At 42.9% G+C, this 22,205-nt stretch overlaps 4 protein-coding genes across 6 annotated transcripts in view; 3 read left to right on the top strand and 1 right to left on the bottom strand.

Annotated features, from left to right (window-relative positions):
- The window catches only part of LOC109719595 (probable protein phosphatase 2C 73), a 2,607-nt gene extending 490 nt beyond the window's left edge, over positions 1-2,117 (top strand). Inside the window, exons 2-5 of one of the 2 annotated variants that reach the window (XM_020246366.1) lie at positions 301-588; positions 831-948; positions 1,038-1,261; positions 1,521-2,117. In XM_020246366.1, coding sequence (XP_020101955.1) covers positions 301-588; positions 831-948; positions 1,038-1,261; positions 1,521-1,961 — 1,071 coding nt within the window. In that variant the 3' untranslated portion in view covers positions 1,962-2,117. The remainder of the gene's footprint in view (positions 1-300; positions 589-830; positions 949-1,037; positions 1,262-1,520) is intronic. The other variant, XM_020246367.1, reaches the window with a different exon arrangement.
- Positions 3,072-6,336, top strand: LOC109719587 (cation/H(+) antiporter 15-like). 2 transcript variants are annotated; one of them, XM_020246356.1, is made up of 3 exons: positions 3,072-3,618; positions 3,748-4,758; positions 4,916-6,336. In XM_020246356.1, the coding sequence occupies exons 1-3, from the start codon at positions 3,388-3,390 to the stop codon at positions 6,161-6,163; spliced, it is 2,490 nt and encodes an 829-aa protein (XP_020101945.1). In that variant the 5' UTR covers positions 3,072-3,387; the 3' UTR covers positions 6,164-6,336. The 2 variants fall into 2 exon arrangements, with proteins under 2 accessions (XP_020101945.1, XP_020101944.1); XM_020246355.1 differs by having other exon boundaries at positions 3,072-3,627.
- LOC109719683 (pentatricopeptide repeat-containing protein At4g19440, chloroplastic-like) lies at positions 6,681-11,545 on the top strand. Its single transcript, XM_020246463.1, has 5 exons — positions 6,681-9,326; positions 9,463-9,568; positions 10,494-10,690; positions 10,793-10,990; positions 11,204-11,545. Exon 1 carries the CDS (start codon positions 6,681-6,683, stop codon positions 9,093-9,095), a length of 2,415 nt encoding a protein of 804 aa, XP_020102052.1. The 3' UTR covers positions 9,096-9,326; positions 9,463-9,568; positions 10,494-10,690; positions 10,793-10,990; positions 11,204-11,545.
- On the bottom strand, positions 13,314-17,527 carry LOC109719598 (protein RETICULATA-RELATED 5, chloroplastic-like). Its single transcript, XM_020246369.1, has 7 exons — positions 16,806-17,527; positions 16,360-16,489; positions 15,609-16,139; positions 15,119-15,226; positions 14,499-15,044; positions 14,221-14,343; positions 13,314-13,784 (listed from the first exon to the last, which is right to left on the bottom strand). The coding sequence occupies exons 1-7, from the start codon at positions 17,456-17,458 to the stop codon at positions 13,626-13,628; spliced, it is 2,250 nt and encodes a 749-aa protein (XP_020101958.1). The 5' UTR covers positions 17,459-17,527; the 3' UTR covers positions 13,314-13,625.

The raw sequence follows: 22,205 nt of genomic DNA, 5'->3' as shown, positions 1-22,205 counted from the left end.
TATTTCTTTTTGCATGGAGGAAAAATGTTTTTCCCCCCCTTTTCTTTTTGTTGTAAATTTTTACCTTAACTGAGATCATAATCTAATATACCATATATATATATATATGTGTGTATATATATCCATAGGCTTGATTTATCTTTAATTTTAGTCATTTAATGGGTTAAATCATATAGAGTAACAATTGTAATTAATGTAGCATGCATTATAATTCATGTACATATATATATATATGTAGGTTAAATTCTTAAATACAAATTGAGAGCATTTCCCTGATACTTGTTGTGTTAAGATGCATAGGGCATTGGTGGAGACAAAAGCCAAATCTTTTGTGGTGTGTTTGATGGGCATGGCCCCTTTGGCCACCATGTTGCATCCCTGGTTAGAGATACTCTACCATCAAAATTATATGCACTACTGAGCTCTACACATTCAATAGATCAAGTTCATGAGTGTGATCATCTCAATGAAAGTTCATGGAATTCGATCTTTGTTCGAGCTTTCGAGGATATGGATACGGATTTGAAGAGCCACCCGTTCATCGATTGCATATGTAGCGGCACGACCGCAGTGTCGATCTTCAAACAGGTAACTTCATGTTTACGCTTTCGCAATGCGCAGTTCAGATGATTCATACACAAATTTAGATGCTCACGTAAACACACATTGTAGTTGTAGGCCAACATTTTTCAAAAAAAAGTTGCCCTGTTTTGTAATTTGACAATAAAAACTACGAATTGTTTTCTCAAAAGTTCTCTTATTATAAGTTCTATACACATATTATTTTCCCTTGAATTCAAGTTTGTACTAATAGTATGTCACTTTTATAGAGGGAACACTTGATAATTGCAAATCTAGGGGATTCGCGTGCCGTTCTTTGCACGAGAGACGACCGAAACCTGCCGATTCCGGTCCAACTCACCACTGATCTCAAACCAAACCTTCCAAGTGAGCTTTTTTCATTCTTTGCATTGCTTTTGCCATTTATCAATTTCATATTTTGCAATCAAATTTACGTTTTTTTTAATGCGATTTAGGTGAAGCCGAAAGGATTAAGAGTTGCAGGGGAAGAGTGTTCGCTCTCGAGGAAGAACCCGATGTTTACAGAATATGGTTGCCCGACGAAGACTCTCCGGGGCTGGCCATGGCGAGAGCTTTCGGAGACTTCTGCTTGAAGGACTTCGGGCTCATCTCTACTCCGCAAATCACTTACAGGAAGTTATCGGAAAGGGATGAGTTTGTGGTTCTTGCAACTGATGGTGTAAGACATTTATTCAGCAGTTGTTACCCTTTCTGAACTATGTTGTGTGTTTATTCTACTTCAAACAGTTTTTTTTTTTTTTGAGAAAAAGGTAGCACGCTACCTGCTTCATTCACTAAGAGCAATGAACTAAGCATTGTGATGAGCTTCTACTTCAAACAGTTGTGATGAGCTTTTACCGAATCAAACATTTACTCCTACTTTTCTCTACAATTTCACTCATCAAACCAATCTCTTAAACATGATGTTTTGGTCTTAGGTTTGGGATGTTCTGTCGAACAAGGAGGTCGTAAAGATCGTGTCGTCGGTCCCTAAACAATCTGATGCGGCAAGGCACTTGGTCCAGTGTGCGGTCCGTGCGTGGCGGCGCAAGCACCCTACGTCCAAGATTGATGATTGTGCCGCCATTTGCCTCTTCTTAAAGCTCATCCCCTCGTCAAGCAGAGCGAAGAGCTTCGAGACCCCCCGAAGCAGCACAAAGTCCTGCGAGCTATCCTTTTCCGAGAGTTTTAGGACGGCCAGAAGCGAGGAGACCATCGGCCTGGAGGCAGCGGAGGAGGAGATATATGAAGAGTGTAGGGAACACTGGAATGCTCTCGAAGGCGTGACGAGGGCGAACTCGGTGCTGAGGCTCCCGCGGCTGGCGAGTGTGTTGAGCTGGCGCAAGAGATCGACAAATGCGGGGGAGAATGAAGATTGATGTCTGCATAATACTTCGAAAGAATAGAAGGGAAAAACTGATGCCTACATACAATTTGTATTTGACATTGAATAGTTCTTATCGTTGGTGATGTACTCAATGGAAATTTTACTCTCTTTTTTCTATTTTGAATGGAAAATGGAAGTTACACTTAAACAAGTTTTGTTTTGTTTTGTTTTGTTTTGGTTTTTCGCTACAAACACATGGATGTTAACTGATTCAAATTTGAGTTGTCAAAGGACAAATCAAATTTGAACTACCATTACTTGTACTGAAACAGAGGAACCTCTTATGCTCTAAGCTTAGATGCTAAATTGGAAAACATTCCACTTGGATGTGAATTTATACTTAGGCCTAGTTTGGCACCAAATTTTATACTTTGTAATGTCCAAAAAGTTCAAAAGCACTTTCCATATTCTCTCCATTTATGTTACAATAAAATTGTGGTTAACACTAAAGCCTAGCTTGGTAATGCATCTTTAAAAGCATCCAATTTTATACTTGAAATGTTTAAGAAGTCGAAAAGTTCACTCTTTTCAGAGTCTATGCTATAAAATTACAGGAGCAATCGCCGCCAGATAAAAAATTGGGTGTTTAGGATCCATCATATTTTGAATAAAATGCAACATAAATAACAAACAAGATGTTCTTCCGAAAGGTGGAGTGCGCTACTCCCTTCAAAACTTTTAACTTTTATATAAACACCTGTTAGTAAAAACTGCACTAACAAATTACAGTTCCAAGTTTAGGCCCAGATGCTCGTTTTTGCTGTTTTGCTATGATAAGAAGTTAGGGTCTCGGGTTTGTCAGATAATAAAATGTCCCTGCTACCGTGTTTTTGAGTAAAAAAGTTTTTTCTTTTAAAGAGAGAGAATAATAGCATGTCACTTTGGTTTTAGAAAAGAACTTAGTTGAAAATAAGAAGCAACTAAGTTTCGAACTTAGATACCGATCGATAGAGTTTTGGTACAACCGTAACGTTTAAACTTCGTGTCCTACGAGCACAGAGTCGAGATTGCAACTTTGGTACAGGGGAGTTACACATTTCCAAACACGCCCTAAAGATTCACAAGGACAACCCAAAATCCAAGTAGATAAGGACATAGAATTCATGCATTTGGTATTTCAAAATATTTTGGGCCCGAAGAATCAAAATTTTTCCTAGGTCAACGGTCCACATGACTAAAAGAATGGAAGAACGAGAGAAACCAAGAACACTTGACCGCATTCTCTCTCTCTCTCATCCAAGACTGTTGTTCATCCACATCTAAAAATAGAAACAAAACTTCTCCTCCATCTCTCTCTCTCTCTCTCTCTCTCTTCTTTTGCAAGAACAATCGATTCACTAACAAATACACAAATAGACAGACGGATAGACAGATAGATAGATAGATAAACAACATTTCGATCTCGGTGATCATTGATCATGTCGCTCGCGTTACCAACCACCGTCAACCAGTCGGCTGTAAAGCCAATAAGCAATGCCTGCTATGACAACAACCAGGTGAACTCACAAGGCATCTTTCTCGGCGACCAGCCCCTCAAGTTTGCGCTCCCCCTCTTCCTCCTCGAGATCTCCATCATCTTCCTCGCCACTAGTGCTGCCCACTTCATCCTTCGCCGCGTTGGCCAATGCCGCTTCACCTCCCAGATGCTAGTGAGTATGGTTGTTCGAACTTCTGACCTTTTGGTTGGCCATTCTGGTTTTTACGTAGAAAACACTTTTTCGCATTTTTATCTTTCTATTTTGTGGAATATAATAGAGAGTTTTGATTGATTTACGTAGATTGGCATATTCTTGGGCCCGTCGGTGCTCGGCCACAGCGTCAAGTTCCGACGGGCCATCTTTCCGGAGCGCGGCAACTACATCCTCGAAACCGTCTCCCTCGTCAGCCTGATTCTTTTTCTCTTCTCCACTGGCATCAAGACCGACCTCTCCCTCGTCCGTAAGCCGGGCCGCCGCGCCGTCGCCATTGGCGTTGCCGGCTCCGTCCTCCCCCTCGCCCTTTCCCTCGCCATCTTCTACTCGCTCCGCTCCACATTCCCCGACGACCTGCGCCGGTCCAACCTCATCTTCGACCTCTCCGTGCGCCTTTCCCTCTCCTCCTTCCCTGTCATCGCGGACGCCCTCGGCGAGCTCCGCCTCCTCAACTCGGAGCTCGGCCGCATCGCCATGTCCGCCGCCCTCATCACCGACATCTGCAGCTGGTTCATGTGGACCGCCTTCATCGCCGTCGGCCTCGTCGCCAAGGCCAACAGTCCCACAACGGCCGCAGAGATTGTCGTCTCATTCCTTGCATTCACGCTCTTCGTCGTGGCCGTCTGCAAGCCGGCTGCAGCCTGGATAGTCAAGAAGCAGACTCCCGCAGGAGAACTGCTCGGCGAGGGCTACTTTGTCGGGTTCGTGATGCTCGCGCTATTGTCGGCGCTGGTAACGGAGTTGATAGGGTTTAAGTACATGCTCGGACCCTTCATGCTAGGACTGGTGCTGCCCGGGGGGATGCCGCTGGGGGTGACGATGACGGAGAGGATGGACTCGTTCTTCACGGCAATATTCCTGCCGATATACATCGTGCTGGCCGGATACCGGGCCGACTTTGCGGAGCTGAACGACGTGAAGGGGTGGTCGATGGTGGAGCTCGTGGTGGCGCTCTGCTTCGTGGGGAAGCTCGTGGGCTCGGCCGCGGTCGCGCTGTACTACGAAATGCCCGTGCAGGACGCCTTCTGCGTGGGGCTCATGCTCAACTTCAAAGGCGTCGTCGAGATCGCCTTCATCAGCAACTGGGGCAACGCGCAGGTTCGCCTCGCCTGACGACTAAACTTGAGATGCTGTTTATTTATCTATGTATATATGTATATATATATATACTCAGTACTGCTATATACCGACGATAATAAGGATGAGAAATATTTGTTTTCGTTTTTGGCGCGGAACTGTACTTGTATTTGAGCAGAGGGTGACGGTGGACCACTACACCATCCTGATCATTTCCATGCTGGTGATCACGGCGGTGTCGACGCCGCTGGTGAAGCTGGTGTACAACCCGACGGCGCGCTTCCTGGTGCACAAGCGGCGCACGATCGAGCACGCGAAGCCGCACTCGGAGCTGCGCCTGCTGGCGTGCCTGCACAACGAGGACCACGTGGCCCCGGTGCTGGACCTGCTGGAGGCCTCGGCGCCCTCCCGCGACCTCCCCGTCTCCCTCGCCGTCCTCCACCTCACGGAGCTCTCCGGGCGATCCGCCTCCTACCTCCGCCCCCACAAGCAGCCCCGCCGCCGCCCCGGATCCTCCAATTCGCACAACCACAGCCACCAGCAGCACCACCAGGCCCCCTCGGCCTCCGACCGCATCGTCAACGCCTTCCGCTACTTCGAGCAGCAGCAGGCGGCGCCGGGGGCCGTGGCCGTGCACCCGTTCGTCTGCGCGGCGCCGTTCGCGACCATGCACCACGACGTCTGCGCGCTGGCGCTGAACCGCAAGGCGCGCCTGGTGCTGCTCCCCTTCCACAAGCACTCCGACGGCGCGCGCGAGACGGCGCGGAACGCCTTCCAGGCCGTGAACCGCGCGGTGCTGCGCTTCGCGCCCTGCTCGGTGGCCGTGCTGGTCGACCGCGCCCTCCCCGCCGGCGGCGCCGCCACCTGCGCGCGCACCAACAGCCTCCTCCAGCGCGCCGCCGTCTACTTCCTCGGCGGCCCCGACGACCGCGAGGCCCTCGCCCTCGCCGCCCGCATGGCCGCCGGCGGCGCCGTGTCGCTGACCGTGGTCCGCTTCCGCCTCCGCCTCCGCTGCGCCGCCGGGGAGGACGCGGACGCGGACGCGGACGCGGAGGACGAGGCGGCGGTGGAGGGGTTCAGGGAGCGGCACGCGGGGAGCGAGAGGGTGGTGTACACGGAGAGGATGGTGGAGGACGGGGAGGGCACGGCGGGGGTGATGCGGGGGATGAGCGAGAAGTTCGACCTGGTGGTGGTGGGGAGGGGCGGCAGGGAGGACGAGTCGGGGCTCACCAGCGGGCTGTCCGAGTGGAGCGAGTGCCCCGAGCTCGGCGTCGTCGGCGACATGCTCGCCTCCACCGACTTCGGCGGCAAGCTCTCCATCCTCGTCGTCCAGCAGCAGGAGCGCCTCCGATCCGAACACCATCATCATACTAATGGGCCTCAGGAAGAGGAGGTGAAGAATGTTTTGATCCACGGACCACGGTAGAGAGATCTAGCTCTAGCTTAATTGCTTCTTAATTAATTTCTAGGAAGAATTTTTCTTTTCTTTTCTTTTTCTCTTTTTTTCTTTTTTTTGTTTTTCCTGAAATGAAGTATTGAATTTGGTAATGCACCTCTTGTTGCAATCTGAGAACGCCCACAGCGCACCAATTTTTCGCATTGTTTGTTTGTTTTTTTAAATAAATTTAGCTAAAAGTATAATAAATAGATTTTGAAAATTTGAATATTGGGTAGCAAGCCAACAATGAAGTCTCTACCCAACTTTGTTAAGTACAGTACAGTTAGTATTAAAATTAGAATTTTTTTAAAAATTGAAATTTTAAAAAAACTTACTTTCCACAGTACAAACTTTTAAACGAACTCTTTTTAAATTGAAACTCTTCGGCCCTCCACGTCCTTCCTCCTCCCGAACCGCACACACCCGGTCAAGCTGACGCATCAGACCCTGTATCCGCACACACAACCAAACCACCGGATCAAATCTCAACTGTCCATTCCCTCTCATGATCTCCCTCCTCCGCCCTTCGCACTTTCTCCTCTCCCGGCGCGACCTCGACCCCGCCCTGTGCCGCGCCACGCTCTCGCGGCTGCCCCCGCGGCGCCTCGAGGCGCTCCTCCTCGAGCTCCGCCCCGCGCTCCGCCCCAAGCCCGCGCTCCGCCTCTTCTCCTTCGCCGCCGATCGCCTCGGCTTCCGCTTCACCCCGCGCTCCTACGCCCTCCTCCTCGACTCCCTCCTCCGATCCGATCCCCGCGCCCCGGCCGCCCCCGCGCGCCTCCTCCTCGCCCGCCTCCTCGACCCCGTCAATGGTGCCCCCCTCCTCCTCCTCGACGGGAACGACGACCCCTCGCGGCGTTTCACCGAGCTGGTTCGGGCCATCGCCGATACCGTCCCCCCCCAGGACGCACCCTTCGCGGCTTCGATCGACGCCTTGGTCCACGTTTGTTGCACGCAGTTTAGGTCGTACGGCCAAGGGCTCGCTGTGGAGGCCCTCTCTATATTAGCCGATCGCGGGCTTTGCCCTAGTCTCAAAGTGTGTAACATTCTATTGTCCTCGCTCGCGAGGAGCAACGATCTTGCAAATGCCCGCCAAGTGTTCGATGGAATGCAGAGGTTTGTAGCTCCCGATGTTTACTCCTACACTCCTCTGATTGTTGTAAATTGCAAAAATAGCGAAATTGATGAGGCAAAGAGGTTGTTTTCGGAGATGGAGAGGTTGGGAGTTCTCCCCTCTGTCGTCGCCTACAATGCACTCATTGATGGGCTCTGCAAGAAAGGTTTTTTGGATGAGGCATTTCAGTTCAAAGAGAAGATGATTAAGAGCTCGGTGGAGCCGAGTGTTGTTACGTTCGGCATCCTGATCAATGGGTTGGTTAAATTGAATCAAATTAGTGATGTAGGTTCCGTTCTGAAGGAGATGGTGGGTATGGGTATGGAGCCGAATGAGGTTATCTACAACACTCTCATTGATTGGCATTGTAAGATGTATCAGTGCGCAGAGGCTCTTAAGTTGCTAGATGAGATGGTTTCTAAAGGTATGGAGCCGAACTCAGTCACGTACAACTCGCTCGCGAAAGGGTTGTGTAAGGCAGGAGAGATGGAGCAAGCAGAATATTATTTTGATGAAATGTTGTCGAACAGGATGGAGATACATGTTGGTCTTTTTAACACTATAATTTTCTGGCTTGTTACAAAGGCTTCTAGATTGGATTCTGCTGCAAGACTCTTTAGGGAGATGCTGCTGAGGAATTTAAGACCAAATGATTCTCTTATGACAACGTTTATTAAAGAGCTCTGCAAGAAAGGGAAGATTCGAGAGGCGGCAGAGTTATGGTTTAAGTTGATGGAGAAAGGTTTTGGCGTGAGCATAGTAGGTTCGAATGCTTTGATTCATGGGCTTTGTGATTCAGGAAATATCAAAGAGGCAATCGGCCTTCTCAATGCTATGCTTGGGAAGGGATTGGTATTGGATAGAGTAACATACAATACATTGATAGAAGGATGCTGCAAAGATGGAAAAATGGATGAAGGACTAAAGCTTCGAGATGACATGGTGAAAAGAGGAATTAAGCCAGATATTTTCACCTACAATACATTAGTACATGGCTTTTCCAAATTGAGTAGAATGGAAGAGGCCATTCAGCTTTTAGATGAGATTAGGAATGAGGGTTTGGTTCCAGACCTCTTCACATTTAGTTCAATAATAGATGGGTTTTGCAAAATAAAGGATGTTCGTAAAGCAAAGTTCTACTTCAACCAGTTGATAGATTGGGATTTACAGCCAAATGTCATTATTTTCAATTCGCTCATTGGTGGTTACTGCAGGGACGATCAAATTTCTGAAGCCAGAAATCTTTTAGATGATATGAAGAGGAGAGGTATTCTTCCTACTACGGTGACCTACTGTACCCTTATGCATGGTTTGTGCAATGCTGGTCGTGTAGAAGAGGCTAAGACTATTCTTGGACAGATGATGAAAAATGGTTTGAAACTCGATGTAATAAGCTATACAACTGTAATCAGTGGGTATTGTAAAATAGGTCAAATGAATGAAGCAACGAAACTTTTTGATGAAATGTGTGCTAGTGGTATTGCTCCGAATAAGCTTACATACACTGCCCTGATGCAGGGATACTGCAAAATGAGCAATAATGAAGAAGCATCTAAACTTCTAAATGAAATGGTGGACAGAGGAATTGTTCCAGATGCTGTCACTTACAACACATTAATGTCAGGGCTTTGTAAAGATGGCAGAATGGAGGAGACCTTTAGTATAGCCGATCAGATGTCTCAAAGAGGTTTGAAGTTGGATGAAGTTTCTCATACAATATTAGTTCACGGAGTAACTAGAGATTGGCGTCAAAAGGAAGTTGCTTCTTCTACTGAAGGAGGAATTGTTAAGCATGGATTTGGCTCATAGAAACTCAACCTGGATTTAGAAAGATAATCTTTTAAACCTGTAGAAGCAAGATTCAAAAGGAGTTAGGAGCATCTCCTTCAATTTCTCGCTTTACAAAACATCTCCAAATCAATGCGATTGCTACATTGATGCATAGTCATGCCTAACTGAGCCACAATGATTACTTCATTTTTGGTGGACCTATTTTGGAATGAGTTGCTCTCCGGGTCCACTCTGGTGGCATGCTCATAGGTTCGTATTATGCTTAATTTTTTATTGTGTTTATTTGTAGCTTTTATATCGTGTTGATCCCATGCAACTGATCATGTATGATATGTAATCCATTTTCATCTTGTGCTCGAAATTTATTGTGGTTATTTATCTGCAGGCAGGCAACTACGCAATCGTGAAAGGCAACAGTAGTGCAGACAAACAGGATTACATGCTAATCGTGCTGGAGACCTTTCTAACAAGCTTACGGAGAAGTTCACAAGGTCTCAATTCACTTATTTCTGTTCTTGCTCTCATATTTGTTTTGTTTGCAAATATGCAATAATAGTTCATAAGCAGAATGCAGCGATATTTTATTGTTTGCATTTCTTACGTACCTTTGTGGTATTGCGTTTCAATCTTATGCATACCCTAGATATAATGATAGATAGATCACTTCAATTCTTTCTGAGATCTGTAACACAACATTTTCAATTATCTATCAGCTATGGCATCTCGTACACATTTGAATTAACAAGATCCTTTATTAGGATGGCAATCAATTGTGTCATTTAAGAATATGATGGCCTTTTCTTGGTAATTAATGTAGGTTCACATCGTCATGGAAGAAGAATCATAGTTAACGGACAGTAAATATCTAAAACGAGTATTACTGAAGGACCATGAAAAAACTAGACAAGTAATGCTTTATATGTCAAAATGTTGGGTGACTAGGAGATGATATTATATATAGCCTCTATAATAATATTGAGGTGAATCTTTGAAATTGCTGGTACGTTAAGAAATATTAGTGTGTAAAAGTAGTTATAGAAGTTAGATATATCTCTCAAAGAGTGCAAGCGACTTGAAAACCAATTGGGATAGTTTGGACATGTGGAACGGATAAGGGTGATTTTACTAAATAGATGACACCTTGAGAGGGAAAGACAGACCAGAAAGTTTGAGTAGGGAAAATTACGTGATTAAATTTGGTTTAACAGACAATGTTAGTCAAAAATAGAGCTAAAAAGAAAATAGGACTTCTATAGACAAATGCCAATTGTTGGGATCAAGGGCTTTGTAGTTGTTGTTCTTTGTAACCTCACATATTAGAATTCATACAAGGTTGACTGTAGTAAGGAAGTTTGTTCTATTCTGTTTTGGGTATAGTTTTATTAAGCAACTTGCTGATAAGGCCTCTTATGACAGGTTTCACCAAAGCAAGCCTGGCGTACTTTGAATTAACGGGAGAATGAATTTTCCTATTTAAAGATCTAGGGTTGTTTCTCATCGTGAAGTATATTCAGGGACTATCTCTTATTGAGTTTAAGGATTGTGGAGTCACCGTACAGACGTAAAGCAATTTGGTGATGGTTTATGATACTAGCGGTTATACATTCAGCGTGGTGGGTTGTCGATACCTATTCGCGTTTTCCATGTTCTGCTTCGAGGTTAATGCTCAATATTCGGCACATTTTAGCAAGCTAACATACATCTTGTCATTCTAGGTCTTCATTCTTTTCTGCAAGAAGAATTCTACTGGAGCGCGACTCGAAAATGAGAAGGCTGCAAAGTGAAAAAATTTTATGAGTAGTTGTTAACTCTACATAAACTCGCAAAAAATGTAATGCAAAATTTTGGCGGCAACATACAAAGTCCGGCAAATTGACGGGCTTGTGATGAAAAGGTTCACGGCAAATTGGCAGGTAATCTAGTTATTCAGCCGCAATTGACGCTTGTACCATTCTCAAGCAACTCTGTAGAGGCTTTAAAAATAGAGATTGCTGATTTCTGTGATTGAAACTTATAAAAATATACTAATTTACAAATTTGAAATCTGGGAAAAAAGTTTTATCTTCTTGACCAACCTAGGTATGAGTTCATGCCGGTACTCGAACTTAGAGCCCAACTCTTGACAGGAACCACTTGGACTGAACCATGCACCGTTTAGAAGATAGCCGTACCTGAAGCAGCGGGTGGGCCTGCGATCGGTAATTGTTAATCATTATATCTGAGGCGCCGCCGTTACACGGCGCATTTTTGATAAATGAGTCGAACTCGGTTGTTTAATACTGTGTGCAAGTAGACATAGAAGATTTGTACACTTAAGAGGGAAGTGGATGTGTTTAGTGCATGACAATCCTTCTTTTTAAATTGCGTTATGTACATGTAGACTCTTATTTGTTGGATTCAGTAGAGCATACGGAGAGCCAATGAAGAAGAGCTCCCCTAGTGTATATGATTCTAACGTTTCTCGTTTCCTTTCTCAAAAAAAAAAAAAAAAAAAAAAANAACCATATACATGCATTTTTTGAGAAGAACAAACAGATTGAAGGAGTAAGATTACTGTTGCATAGTTGAAACTCTGAACAATGAGATTGCGTGATTGGAGACTTCACCTGCCGTACAATGTAAACGTTTTGGCAGCAGAAGCTCTCTCTCTCTCTCTCTTCCAAATATATGTATACGTTTGCTCTTTCCGAGCAATCAGATTTTCTTCAGTATATCATCCTTATTCTTTGTAGATGATACAGCATTTCTTGTAAAGGTGAAAAACATTTTTAAAGCTTTCGTTGTACTGAATATGTGAATTTACTTTTCTGGACGGAAATGCATGCATGCCAAAATAATAACAATAATAATAATAATAAATAAGTATTTATTTATTTTTCTGATTTTCTTTCGAGCTTATATTTCTTCTGTAGAACTCTTGTGCGTGTGCGTGCACACTGTGCTCAGACCTTGTATAAGAACTAAGAACTCTATCTTGTAATAGTTGTCTAACCTTTAAAATTTGGATTTTACTTTGTAACCTTATAGTGTTTGAACCTAGGTACTTCAATTTAAGCTGTGGTTGTCAGTTGTGTATGGGATCTAGTGCCTATGGGCAAGATCTCAAAAACAAGGGTTTTTTTTGCAAATAGCCCACTGAGCAATTTTTATTTTAAAAATAGTCCTATCAAAATTAAAATTGCAAAAATGGTCCTGTTCCTGCCACGCAGGCGCCATGTCAGCGCCACGCGGGCAGGGCTGGAGCCAGGGTATTAAGTTGAACACGATGAATCATTCTTGTCTAAACACGGTGAATGATTCACCGTGTTTCTTACGTATTTTTTGTATATTGAAAAGTGGAATAAAGAGTAGGGATGTCAATAGGTATGGATACCTGAAATATTATCCGAATCCAAACCCGAATAAATTATATATATATACATAATTTATTTTTGTTTATTTATACAATATATAAAATATTTAATAATTTTTATTCCTTAGATCTTCATCCAACGCTAGAGAATTTTAAAAATCTATACCGTTGGATGAAGATCTAAAGAATAAAATTATTAAATATTTTATATATTGTATAAATAAAAAAAAATAAATTACGCATATATATAATTTATTCGGGTTTGGATTCGGATAATATTTCAGGTATCCATACCTATTGACATCCCTACTCTTTATTCCACTTTTCAATATACAAAAAATACGTAAGAAACACGGTGAATCATTCACCGTGTTTAGACAAGAATGATTCATCGTGTTCAACTTAATACCCTGGCTCCAGCCCTGCCCGCGTGGCGCTGACATGGCGCCTGCGTGGCAGGAACAGGACCATTTTTGCAATTTTAATTTTGATAGGACTATTTTTAAAATAAAAATTGCTCAGTGGGCTATTTGCAAAAAAAACCCTTGTTTTTGAGATCTTGCCCATAGGCACTAGATCCCATACACAACTGACAACCACAGCTTAAATTGAAGTACCTAGGTTCAAACACTATAAGGTTACAAAGTAAAATCCAAATTTTAAAGGTTAGACAACTATTACAAGATAGAGTTCTTAGTTCTTATACAAGGTCTGAGCACAGTGTGCACGCACACGCACAAGAGTTCTACAGAAGAAATATAAGCTCGAAAGAAAATCAGAAAAATAAATAAATACTTATTTATTATTATTATTATTGTTATTATTTTGGCATGCATGCATTTCCGTCCAGAAAAGTAAATTCACATATTCAGTACAACGAAAGCTTTAAAAATGTTTTTCACCTTTACAAGAAATGCTGTATCATCTACAAAGAATAAGGATGATATACTGAAGAAAATCTGATTGCTCGGAAAGAGCAAACGTATACATATATTTGGAAGAGAGAGAGAGAGAGAGCTTCTGCTGCCAAAACGTTTACATTGTACGGCAGGTGAAGTCTCCAATCACGCAATCTCATTGTTCAGAGTTTCAACTATGCAACAGTAATCTTACTCCTTCAATCTGTTTGTTCTTCTCAAAAAATGCATGTATATGGTTATGTTAGTGAGGATTTTTTAATCGAAATGTGGGTTACCCTATAAATTGGAGCCATCGTCGCTTGACTGATTATTGCTTTCGTCTAAAGTCGCGCTGCACTCTAGTAGCGGAATTTCAGGTGTATTGGAAATTTGAGCAGAACTTTGTTCTTTCTTCTGTGGCTGCAATCCAGTGAATCGAGCAAGATCGACCCATTGCTGCATGTCATAGTAGAAGATTAAAGATGAGACTTTAAAAGAAAAAAAAAAGAAGAGGAAAATGTAGACGCATCATTTGATGCTGCTTATCTTTTTTATTATTATTTTTTTTGTTGCCTAACAAACCCCCCACCGAACTTTATAGATGCATAAATTGAAACAAGCGGAGTCATCTGCCGGCCCATTAGAATTTGAGTTTCTAAAAACAAGAAAAAAAAAATGAAGTGGTACCAAGTGAGACCTCTAATTGTGTGTTTGTGTACATATTACCAAATCTGGGAGATTTAACATACAGACTCGGTGGTGAAGTTGCAGGTGTCTCGTTTCTTTCATTTTAACCGGTCTCTTTGCCGATGATTTGAAAATTGTTACAAGCAAAAATGTATACATACAAGTAAAAAAGTAAACTTGAGAAGCAGAATAGTTAAAGACTAACCTGTGTTCCCCAGTATGAGTTGATAGTGCGAACAACAAAAGACAACATATTAGCAAGAAATGGCTGATTGTAATACGATAGTAAATGCTCTGAAAGCCGATGTTCCACTATTCCAGCAATTATCTGCACCATATCAATCACAAGATAAGCATCAACAAAGCAAAACCGGCAACTGATAACCCGCAGGAAAAGAGAGAGATCCATCAGCAACTAATTCATAGCTGATACCAAAGAGTCACAGTTGTTGAGGTAAATTGCACTAGGTTTTAAAATGATACCTGGTATCGTAGGTTTGCCGATGTTCCCAGAAAGCTCCCATAAACAACTGCTGATTTCAGTATGGGAGATCTTTTACGCCCTTCGTTTACAGTGAATGAAGTTCTTAAAGCTCGGCGAATTGCGTACAAGACATCTGAAGCAACTCCAGCTCCGATACTAGAGACAAACCCAACGCCAGCAAGTTTCATGCCACCAATTAGCACCGATGCAAACCTCTGATTCACACTCCAGTCCTTTCCAACAGCACTTTTTTGGAAGGCATTGTCTGGAATGGATCCTAAAAGCCCTTTAACCAATTCTAAGTTTTCCAAAGAGCTATCATCAGCATAAGACAGGAATGATAGAGTTGGAGCAGGAAGCCACACAGTGAAGAAATCGACAACAGAGCCTCTTATAGTATCGGTAAGAACGTAGTCAATCTCTTCAAAGAAACGCCCTTTTCGTCTTTCATATTGTGCTAAGAGTGTTGTCGTTATCGATATAGCCTCTTCTATCGCTAATCTATGTAGGAATTTCGGATCTGCCAATAGTCTTTCGCGGAAACCCTACAAAAAGGTAACTCTTAAGCAAAAATCTCTTCATAACTAACAAGTGAAATGCAATAGGAATAAACACTTACTTGGAATCGGTGAATGAGTTCAGCAACAACAGGATATTTCTCAAGGTCGAAAAAGTTTTGCAAAATCTCAGGTGATACTACACCGAGATCCAATCCTTTCTGAAGATCCTGTTCAAAGGTTCCAAACAAGAAATTCGTATCAGAAAACAAACTAGGAAAAATGATTTTGCCGCTTAGTAGCCAGAGTTATTTAGTAGGAAACACACGAACACTAGCACATATTAGGTCATCATTTCGTTTTGAAGAGAAGATATTTGTTCACTTAATTAACCAGATTTATGTATTAGTTCAGAACCAATTCTCAAGGCCTCCTCACGGCTATACTTAGTTTCTTTTGTTTATTCTTGCAATTTCATATTTGCAAATAATAACCCCCTAAAAGAAATAACAACAACAAAAAAAAAAACACATAAGCAAAGGAGACCTAGTATTTCATTATACCACCAAACGCGAAGAGCACATAAAATGTGCAATAAAAGAAATCAAATACCTGAGGAAGAGCTTCTCGCCTCCTACCAGCTGCATTCATTACCCGAGCAATCTCGGCCCGATCAAAGCAATTTCTACTGCAAGTCTTAGCAGCTGAATACCACAAGAAATCAGCAACAGGGATTTCACCTTCTCTCCTTATTTCTTGCCTCTCAGGATCTAGTAATATAACCACTTGGTTTTTCTTCTGCAATTTCTTTGATATTCTAGCTGGAATTCCGACCCCTCTCGCACCACAAATGACATGGCTCGCGCCAGTCACAACTACAAGCATACCTGAAGAGCCTCCATCAATTATCGCTTGCATGATATTCTGGGACATAGTATAATCGTCAACGACTCTTGCCTGTGCAGATAAGTAGGAACCAGGGCCAAAAGGACGAGAGTGATTTGACGAGATCTTGTCTATAAGTGACCTGCCGGTCATAGATGTGAAGCCGGAAATGAAGCCCGAACCGGCTGGTGGAGCATATAGCTTGCGTTCCGACTTAGAAAGGCCTCGAATCCCTCCAGCTTGAACAGTTCTTAGAACCTAAAAAAAAAACACTCAAAAATCTCCACTGAAGTTCCATTTTTTTAATAGCCTCATTTTTTTAATAGCCTAATGATGAACCGAAACAAACAACTCCTCGAGACAGCAATCAGTTAAACCTAGGGAGGGACTACATTTATTACATACTTCATGAAATTCCGAATAAACGATAAAATGAAGCAAAATTTTGAGGCACATTAAGGACTAAGATATCAATTACCTCAAGCGGAGTACCACAAGCAACAAGCTTGATGCCGTTATCGCGACAGTAGTTCAAAAGAGGTTCATACTCTTGCCAATGCTGAGGCGGCCAGTGAGAGGCGTACGATCTTAAGCTCGCCCCATCAATTCTGTCACAAGTATCTATTTCGTAATAAGCAAAAGGAAATATTTGCTTCAGAAAGAGATGCTAAAATCTCAAATATAGACTCTTCAACTATTTTATGACCGATGGACGATGATCCTATCAAATTTAACTGTTTTGAACACTTATTCACCGGATGGAACTGCGGTTTTTGTTAAATGTTCGTAATTGGTATAGGATTGAGGGGGCCTACATACATTACTAGCTAAAGAGATTGCATATGCTATTAAAAAGCAATAATCCAACTCTAAAGAAGTTCCATATGCTTAATTCTAAGAAGCAATAAAGATCGAAAACAAGACCTTCGATCGATGAATAGATCAAGCTGTTCTTGAAGATTACAGGGGAAGGCCTCGAGAGCGAGAGAGATCGATCGCTGCTGCTCCAGCTCCGAGCAGCGATTTCGGAGATTCTTCACAATCTCCAGCTCCAAATCCCTATCGTCTCGATCGGGGACGAGCTCGGCCTCGCCCAAGTAGACCACGCGCGCGCTCATCAGCTTCTCCCACACCCTCCTCTTGTCCTTCCCCACCGCCTCGGGCTCCCCGATCACCGCCGCGTCGTAAACCCTAGATTGGATCTCCCCCTCCTCCTCCCTCTTCTCCTTCTCCTTCTCGTTATCCTTCTCCGCGCTCGGAGAAGGGGCGGCGGTGGGGGAAGGCGCGGACGGGGGTTTCTCCTCCGCCGCCGCCATGGCGGCGGAGTGGAGGGAGCCGATGGCAATGGCCAAGGAGGGGAGGAGGATGATCTCGCGCCGCGTCCCGGAGAGGGCTCGGCGGGTCTCGGAGCCATCGTCCCCGGAGCTCCGGCGATCTGCGGCGGCGGCGGCGAGGGGCCTCGCCGGAGGGAAACGACGAGGGGAGTGAAGGGTTCGAGGTGCGCGGTGCGTGGTGGGAGGAGAAGGGGGAGCGCCGAGGAATCGCGCAAAATCGCCGCGTTGAACGTGGGGCATCATTTTCCTCGGCGGGCGATTTTTCGGTTTCGGAGGCGCCCCGCGCGGAGAACGGAGTAGTTAGGGAGCGAAGAGGAGTACCCGTTTTGTATAGCTTTTTGGGGACGTTACGACGCCTTAACTCCGTTACTTGACCGTTTTTCTAATTCTTGTTAATTATGAATGTGAATGTGACAAATTGAACGAACCAATTTGATAAAAACTTAGGACTTGAGCTACTATATTACCGATAGTATCAAGCTCTTGTTACTATTTTTATCGTTAGATCTATCTTTGATTATTTTCACCTACTTATTATACTATGTACCAAACACTTACTCAATTCTAAAAGACTATTATTATTTTAACTGCACATTCTTTCATCTAATGTTCGAAAACTCGGTAGTACCAAACGCTTAATACTATCGATAATATAAAGCGTTATTCAAAACTTGCATAAGAATAATAATATTTGATTCAAGGACTAATAATAGTGAAAGAGTAAATTTAAGGTTTTAGAAATCTAAAACCATCTATGAATTGGTGTTTTTAGATGTATTAAATAAAATTGTGATATTGTTTTGCATTGTCAAAAAAAAAAAAATGAAATTTTGAGTTTCCAAATAGTATAGTATACTAATTCATAGTTCAAAATTTTAAAAGTCTAATCTCTATTTTTAAATGCTCACTCGAAAAATATAATATCTGACCAATTAAAATGACACTAATTGTTCGATCTAATTTGTAAAATTTTTGATTAATTTGAGAGCTTATTCCTTTGGGAACGGAACGAGTAGATGCTTGCGTGTACGGATAAGCGCTTTTGAGATAATCCAATTTGTGGGCACTTTTGCAGAGCTGTAACCTGCTGTGGTGGGGCGAAGCTGGGATTATAAAGTGCTTGGCCATGCACCGTCCACATCCCCAAATCATCCAAACTTCGACCAATTCAAATAATAAATTTATAGTACAGACAGTCCCAGAGCAAGTGGCAAAGGATTTAGTAGTTGGTACCTGAGACCCAAGTTCGAATCCTAGTTGATTTATATTTTCAGCTAAATTTATTTCTAAATAAAATAAACAAAGCGGATAGCGTGCTATCTATTTCTCAAAAAAATATATATATATTTATAGCTTGAGATCATAAAATATTACAAATTTTTCGGTACTTCTTTTTATTTAGGGTTGATTTTAGATAGCTCCTTGTAAACATATCGATCGTGTAGTAAATATATATTCCTATAAAGTTTAACTTTTTATTTTTATCTCTTTTAAGTCTAGTAATATTTATATTTATCCTTCTGATTTGTTATTATTAGAACACTGTTTATTTTTTAACAGAAGATAAGTGAAATAACATTTTTGTCGTCATCCCAACTTTTCAGGGGGTCATCCATTATAACATTAACCTCTTGGGCCCAGCCATCGCCAAAATGTTTAAACTGTGTTAAGAGTTTTAGCCCTATTATATATCTTATATATAAGACTATCATGAGATCTCACAAAATATGTCTCTCCAAAAACCCCACATGTTAGAATTATACAGAAATATCATCCAAAATATTTTCAATAGTCATTTTTTCTTTTATACCATCACAAATAATATAAAAGAAGTAAAAAAATCAATTTACCTCATTCACTAAACTAGGATTAAATATTTTACTTATAGTTAACTATGGCTTAGTTTGGTATTGAGGTGGATCTAATACTATTAGATAGAATGGAGTTGAGAAAAAATATATAGGGATATATATGCTTCTACATTCTTCGATGGGACCGCAGAAAATATATCGTAACCGACTAACCGCAATATGCGGAACGCAATATTACATATGGAAACAAATAAGGTATTTTTTCTATCGTTATTTCTTACCGCACATAACGCAATTTCCCCGCAATCCCACATGAAGCCTAACGGATCAAAGCGGGGATATATTTGAAAAAATTAGTATATTTTGTAGAGATAAATATAAAAAGTTGAACTTTGTAGTAATATATTTGCTATTTGATATATTTACATTACTTTTCGATACTCGTTCCTAACTAAAAACAAATATGTATAATTTTTTGAAATTAAACAGAAAAATAAATATCTAACCTATTAGAATAGTCTAATAGATGATCATTTATTCCTTCACTTGTACAATATTTCAATTTGTTTCAAGTTCATTTTCAACTTGATTAAAGTCTACTTTACAATAGAATCTAAATTATTTATCGAACAACGACCAAAGTACAATACATATATAAAAACGTGTGTAACGACTAAATTACAATATAAAGCTAGTACAGGGATTATCCATACATTTTCCTCGCACGACTTTTGACGCTGACTCTCCTGATAAGTTGACGTGTATAAGAGCTATCCAAGGGATTGTGAAGTGGCGGATGTAATAGAAAATTTTTTAAAAAATTATATACTTAAAAAATTGATTTTTTTAATTTTTTTTAATATGAGGTCTATATATAACGTATATCACTTGAATATGTGGCCTCGTAGGGTATTGCATCGAATTCCATACTTTTGAATTTTCCATGTTAGGACTCTCCCTAAGATCTTTTTTATGTACTAAAATAAATGGCCTTTTTGCATAAAAAATTCATTTATTTTAGACTTTTGCAAAATCGAGTCACATTTTTCGTTTTTGCAGATTCGGTCCGCTTTTTCAACAAACTGACCAAAATACCCTTATACATTTTTCTCTTTCCTCTTTCTCTCTCCTCTTTTTTTTTTCTCGTTCTTTTCTTTCTTTTCCATGGACGCCCCTGGTCCCGCTTCCGGGCCCCGCCCGACCGGCCGCCGTGCCCTAGGCGCCCGAACTTCTGGGCGCGCACCTCGAAGTGGGACAACGAGCAGAGGTGGCAGCTGCTGCGGTACCCGCGCCTCGAGCCTCCTCGATTCCTTCGAGGTGTGCGGGCCCCGCCCGGTCGTACCGACCTCCTCCCCGTCGCCGCTCCCGCCTCCGTCTTTCTCTTCGTCGTCTCCTTCTTCTTCGTCGTCTCCTCAATTTTCTTTTTTTTTTCTTCTCTCTCTCTCTCCGTCTCTCTCTTTGTCGTCTCCTTCTTCTTCCTCTTCTTCACAATTTTTTTCCCCACCTTTTACCACATTACCACGTTTTACCTTATTATCACATTACCACGTTTTAACATTAGCACATTACCACATTACCACGTTTTATCACATTACCACATTACCACATTATCACGTTTACCACATTACCACGTTGTAATATTACCACATTACCACATTACCACATTTTATCACATTACCACATTACCAGGTCTAACGTGGTAATCCCGGTTTAACGTAGTAAATTTTTTTAAAATGTGATAAAAAAAAAAGGGAGAAAGAGAAGAAAAAGAAGAAGAAGGAGATCTAACGTGGTAATCGAAAAAAAAAAAAGGAGAAAGAGAAGAAGAAGAAGAAGATGAAGCTGCCTCCGTAGCCTAGCCGCCGCCCCTTGCATCCCCCTCTGCCTAGCCCTCCGGTGCTCCGTGTCGCCTCTTCTACCCGCTACTCCGAAGTTCCACGTCGCCGAGCCCCGGCCCCCCCGGAGCAACAGCAGCAGCAGCAGCAGTGGCCCGTTGATCATCCTTGCGCATCCTTGCGCGCCGCGGCCGGGGATCATCCTTGCGCGCCGCGGTCGCGGCCGCGCCGCCATCAGCCCGAGCCCCAGCCGCGCCCCCTCCAGCTGCTCCTTCATCTCGAAGGGGCCGAACTCGCCCCGCAGCCCCAGCTCGCCAGCCCGATCCTCAGGTTGCGCGAACTGGAGGAGCCTGAGTTCGTGCCGCTTAGGGCCCACCAGAGCCTCCAGCTGCAGCCGCGGCTTGAGGTCGTCGTTGACCTGCTCCAGGCCGGCCGGGACGCGCTACCGGCTCACGTCGTTCGGCTGCGGCCTGCGCAGCTGCCGCAGCCGGCCCGCGGTGAGGCCCAGCGAGGCGAGGTCGTGCCGCGCCCGCCGCAGGTCCGCGCCCCGCCCGCACNGCCGCCGTGTCCACCGGCCCTCGCCGGACGCGTCGACGGCGTCGGCCGGGCGCCACTCCGGGTCGCTCCGCTCCAGCACGACGCGGGCGGTGTCCATGGAGCCCTCGGCGACGAGGCGGCGAGCACGGGCGAGCACGGCCGGGGACAACGACGTCTCTGGGAAAAGAAAGAAAAAAGGAACGAGAAAAAAAACGAAAAATGAGAAGAGAGAAAAAAGGGTCCGCGGCGACGAGATCGAAGAAAGGAGAGAGAAAAAAAAGAGGAGAGAGAAAAATATATAAGGGTATTTTGGTCAGTTTGTTGAAAAAGTGGACTGAATCTGCAAAAACGAAAAAGGTGGCCCGGTTTTGCAAAAACCCAAAATAAGTGAATTTTTTATGCAAAAAGGCCAAAATAAATTATTCAATAATAATTTATACTTTATCTATATTACATTTTTCGAGCATTTATTCATACGCTTCATCTCATGCTATTTTAGGTAGCATGTATGGCCTCTCATGTGTGTTACGGGTTTTGTCGATTTAATTCCTCTCGCCCATGCATCTGAGATTCTGATAAAATATAATTTTTTATTTATTATTTTCTTATTATCCTTTCCAATCTTTCACGTCGCAATATTTATTTAATCTCCAATATATACGTGAATAAGAGTTTTTTTTTTATTAGATTGATTTTTGGGCAACATTTGAGATGATCTAACACCAACGGAATTGTGTTTGGTTACCGGATAAAATTAATGAAATAAAAAATTGATTCCATTGGTATCCATACATATATAGCAAGGTA

This window comes from Ananas comosus, linkage group 13 (assembly GCF_001540865.1).
Source record: "Ananas comosus cultivar F153 linkage group 13, ASM154086v1, whole genome shotgun sequence".
NCBI classification, from domain to species: domain Eukaryota; kingdom Viridiplantae; phylum Streptophyta; class Magnoliopsida; order Poales; family Bromeliaceae; genus Ananas; species Ananas comosus.
Note: the sequence above shows the minus strand (reverse complement) of the source record. Positions and strands in the feature narration are given on the sequence as shown.

Bases quoted from the DNA above. Each gene is read 5' to 3' on its own strand.
- LOC109719587 (XM_020246355.1), top strand. From the start codon at position 3,388: ATGTCGCTCGCGTTACCAACCACCGTCAACCAGTCGGCTGTAAAGCCA. The intron at 3,628-3,747 runs GTTGTTCGAACT...TGATTTACGTAG, and splicing joins CCCAGATGCTAGTGAGTATG to ATTGGCATATTCTTGGGCCC. The intron at 4,759-4,915 runs GTTCGCCTCGCC...GTATTTGAGCAG, and splicing joins GCAACTGGGGCAACGCGCAG to AGGGTGACGGTGGACCACTA.
- LOC109719683 (XM_020246463.1), top strand. From the start codon at position 6,681: ATGATCTCCCTCCTCCGCCCTTCGCACTTTCTCCTCTCCCGGCGCGAC.
- LOC109719598 (XM_020246369.1), bottom strand. From the start codon at position 17,458: ATGATGCCCCACGTTCAACGCGGCGATTTTGCGCGATTCCTCGGCGCT. The intron at 16,490-16,805 runs GTCTTGTTTTCG...TACTTGTGACAG, and splicing joins GATCTATTCATCGATCGAAG to AATTGATGGGGCGAGCTTAA. The intron at 16,140-16,359 runs GTAATTGATATC...TTTTTTTTTTAG, and splicing joins CTTGTGGTACTCCGCTTGAG to GTTCTAAGAACTGTTCAAGC.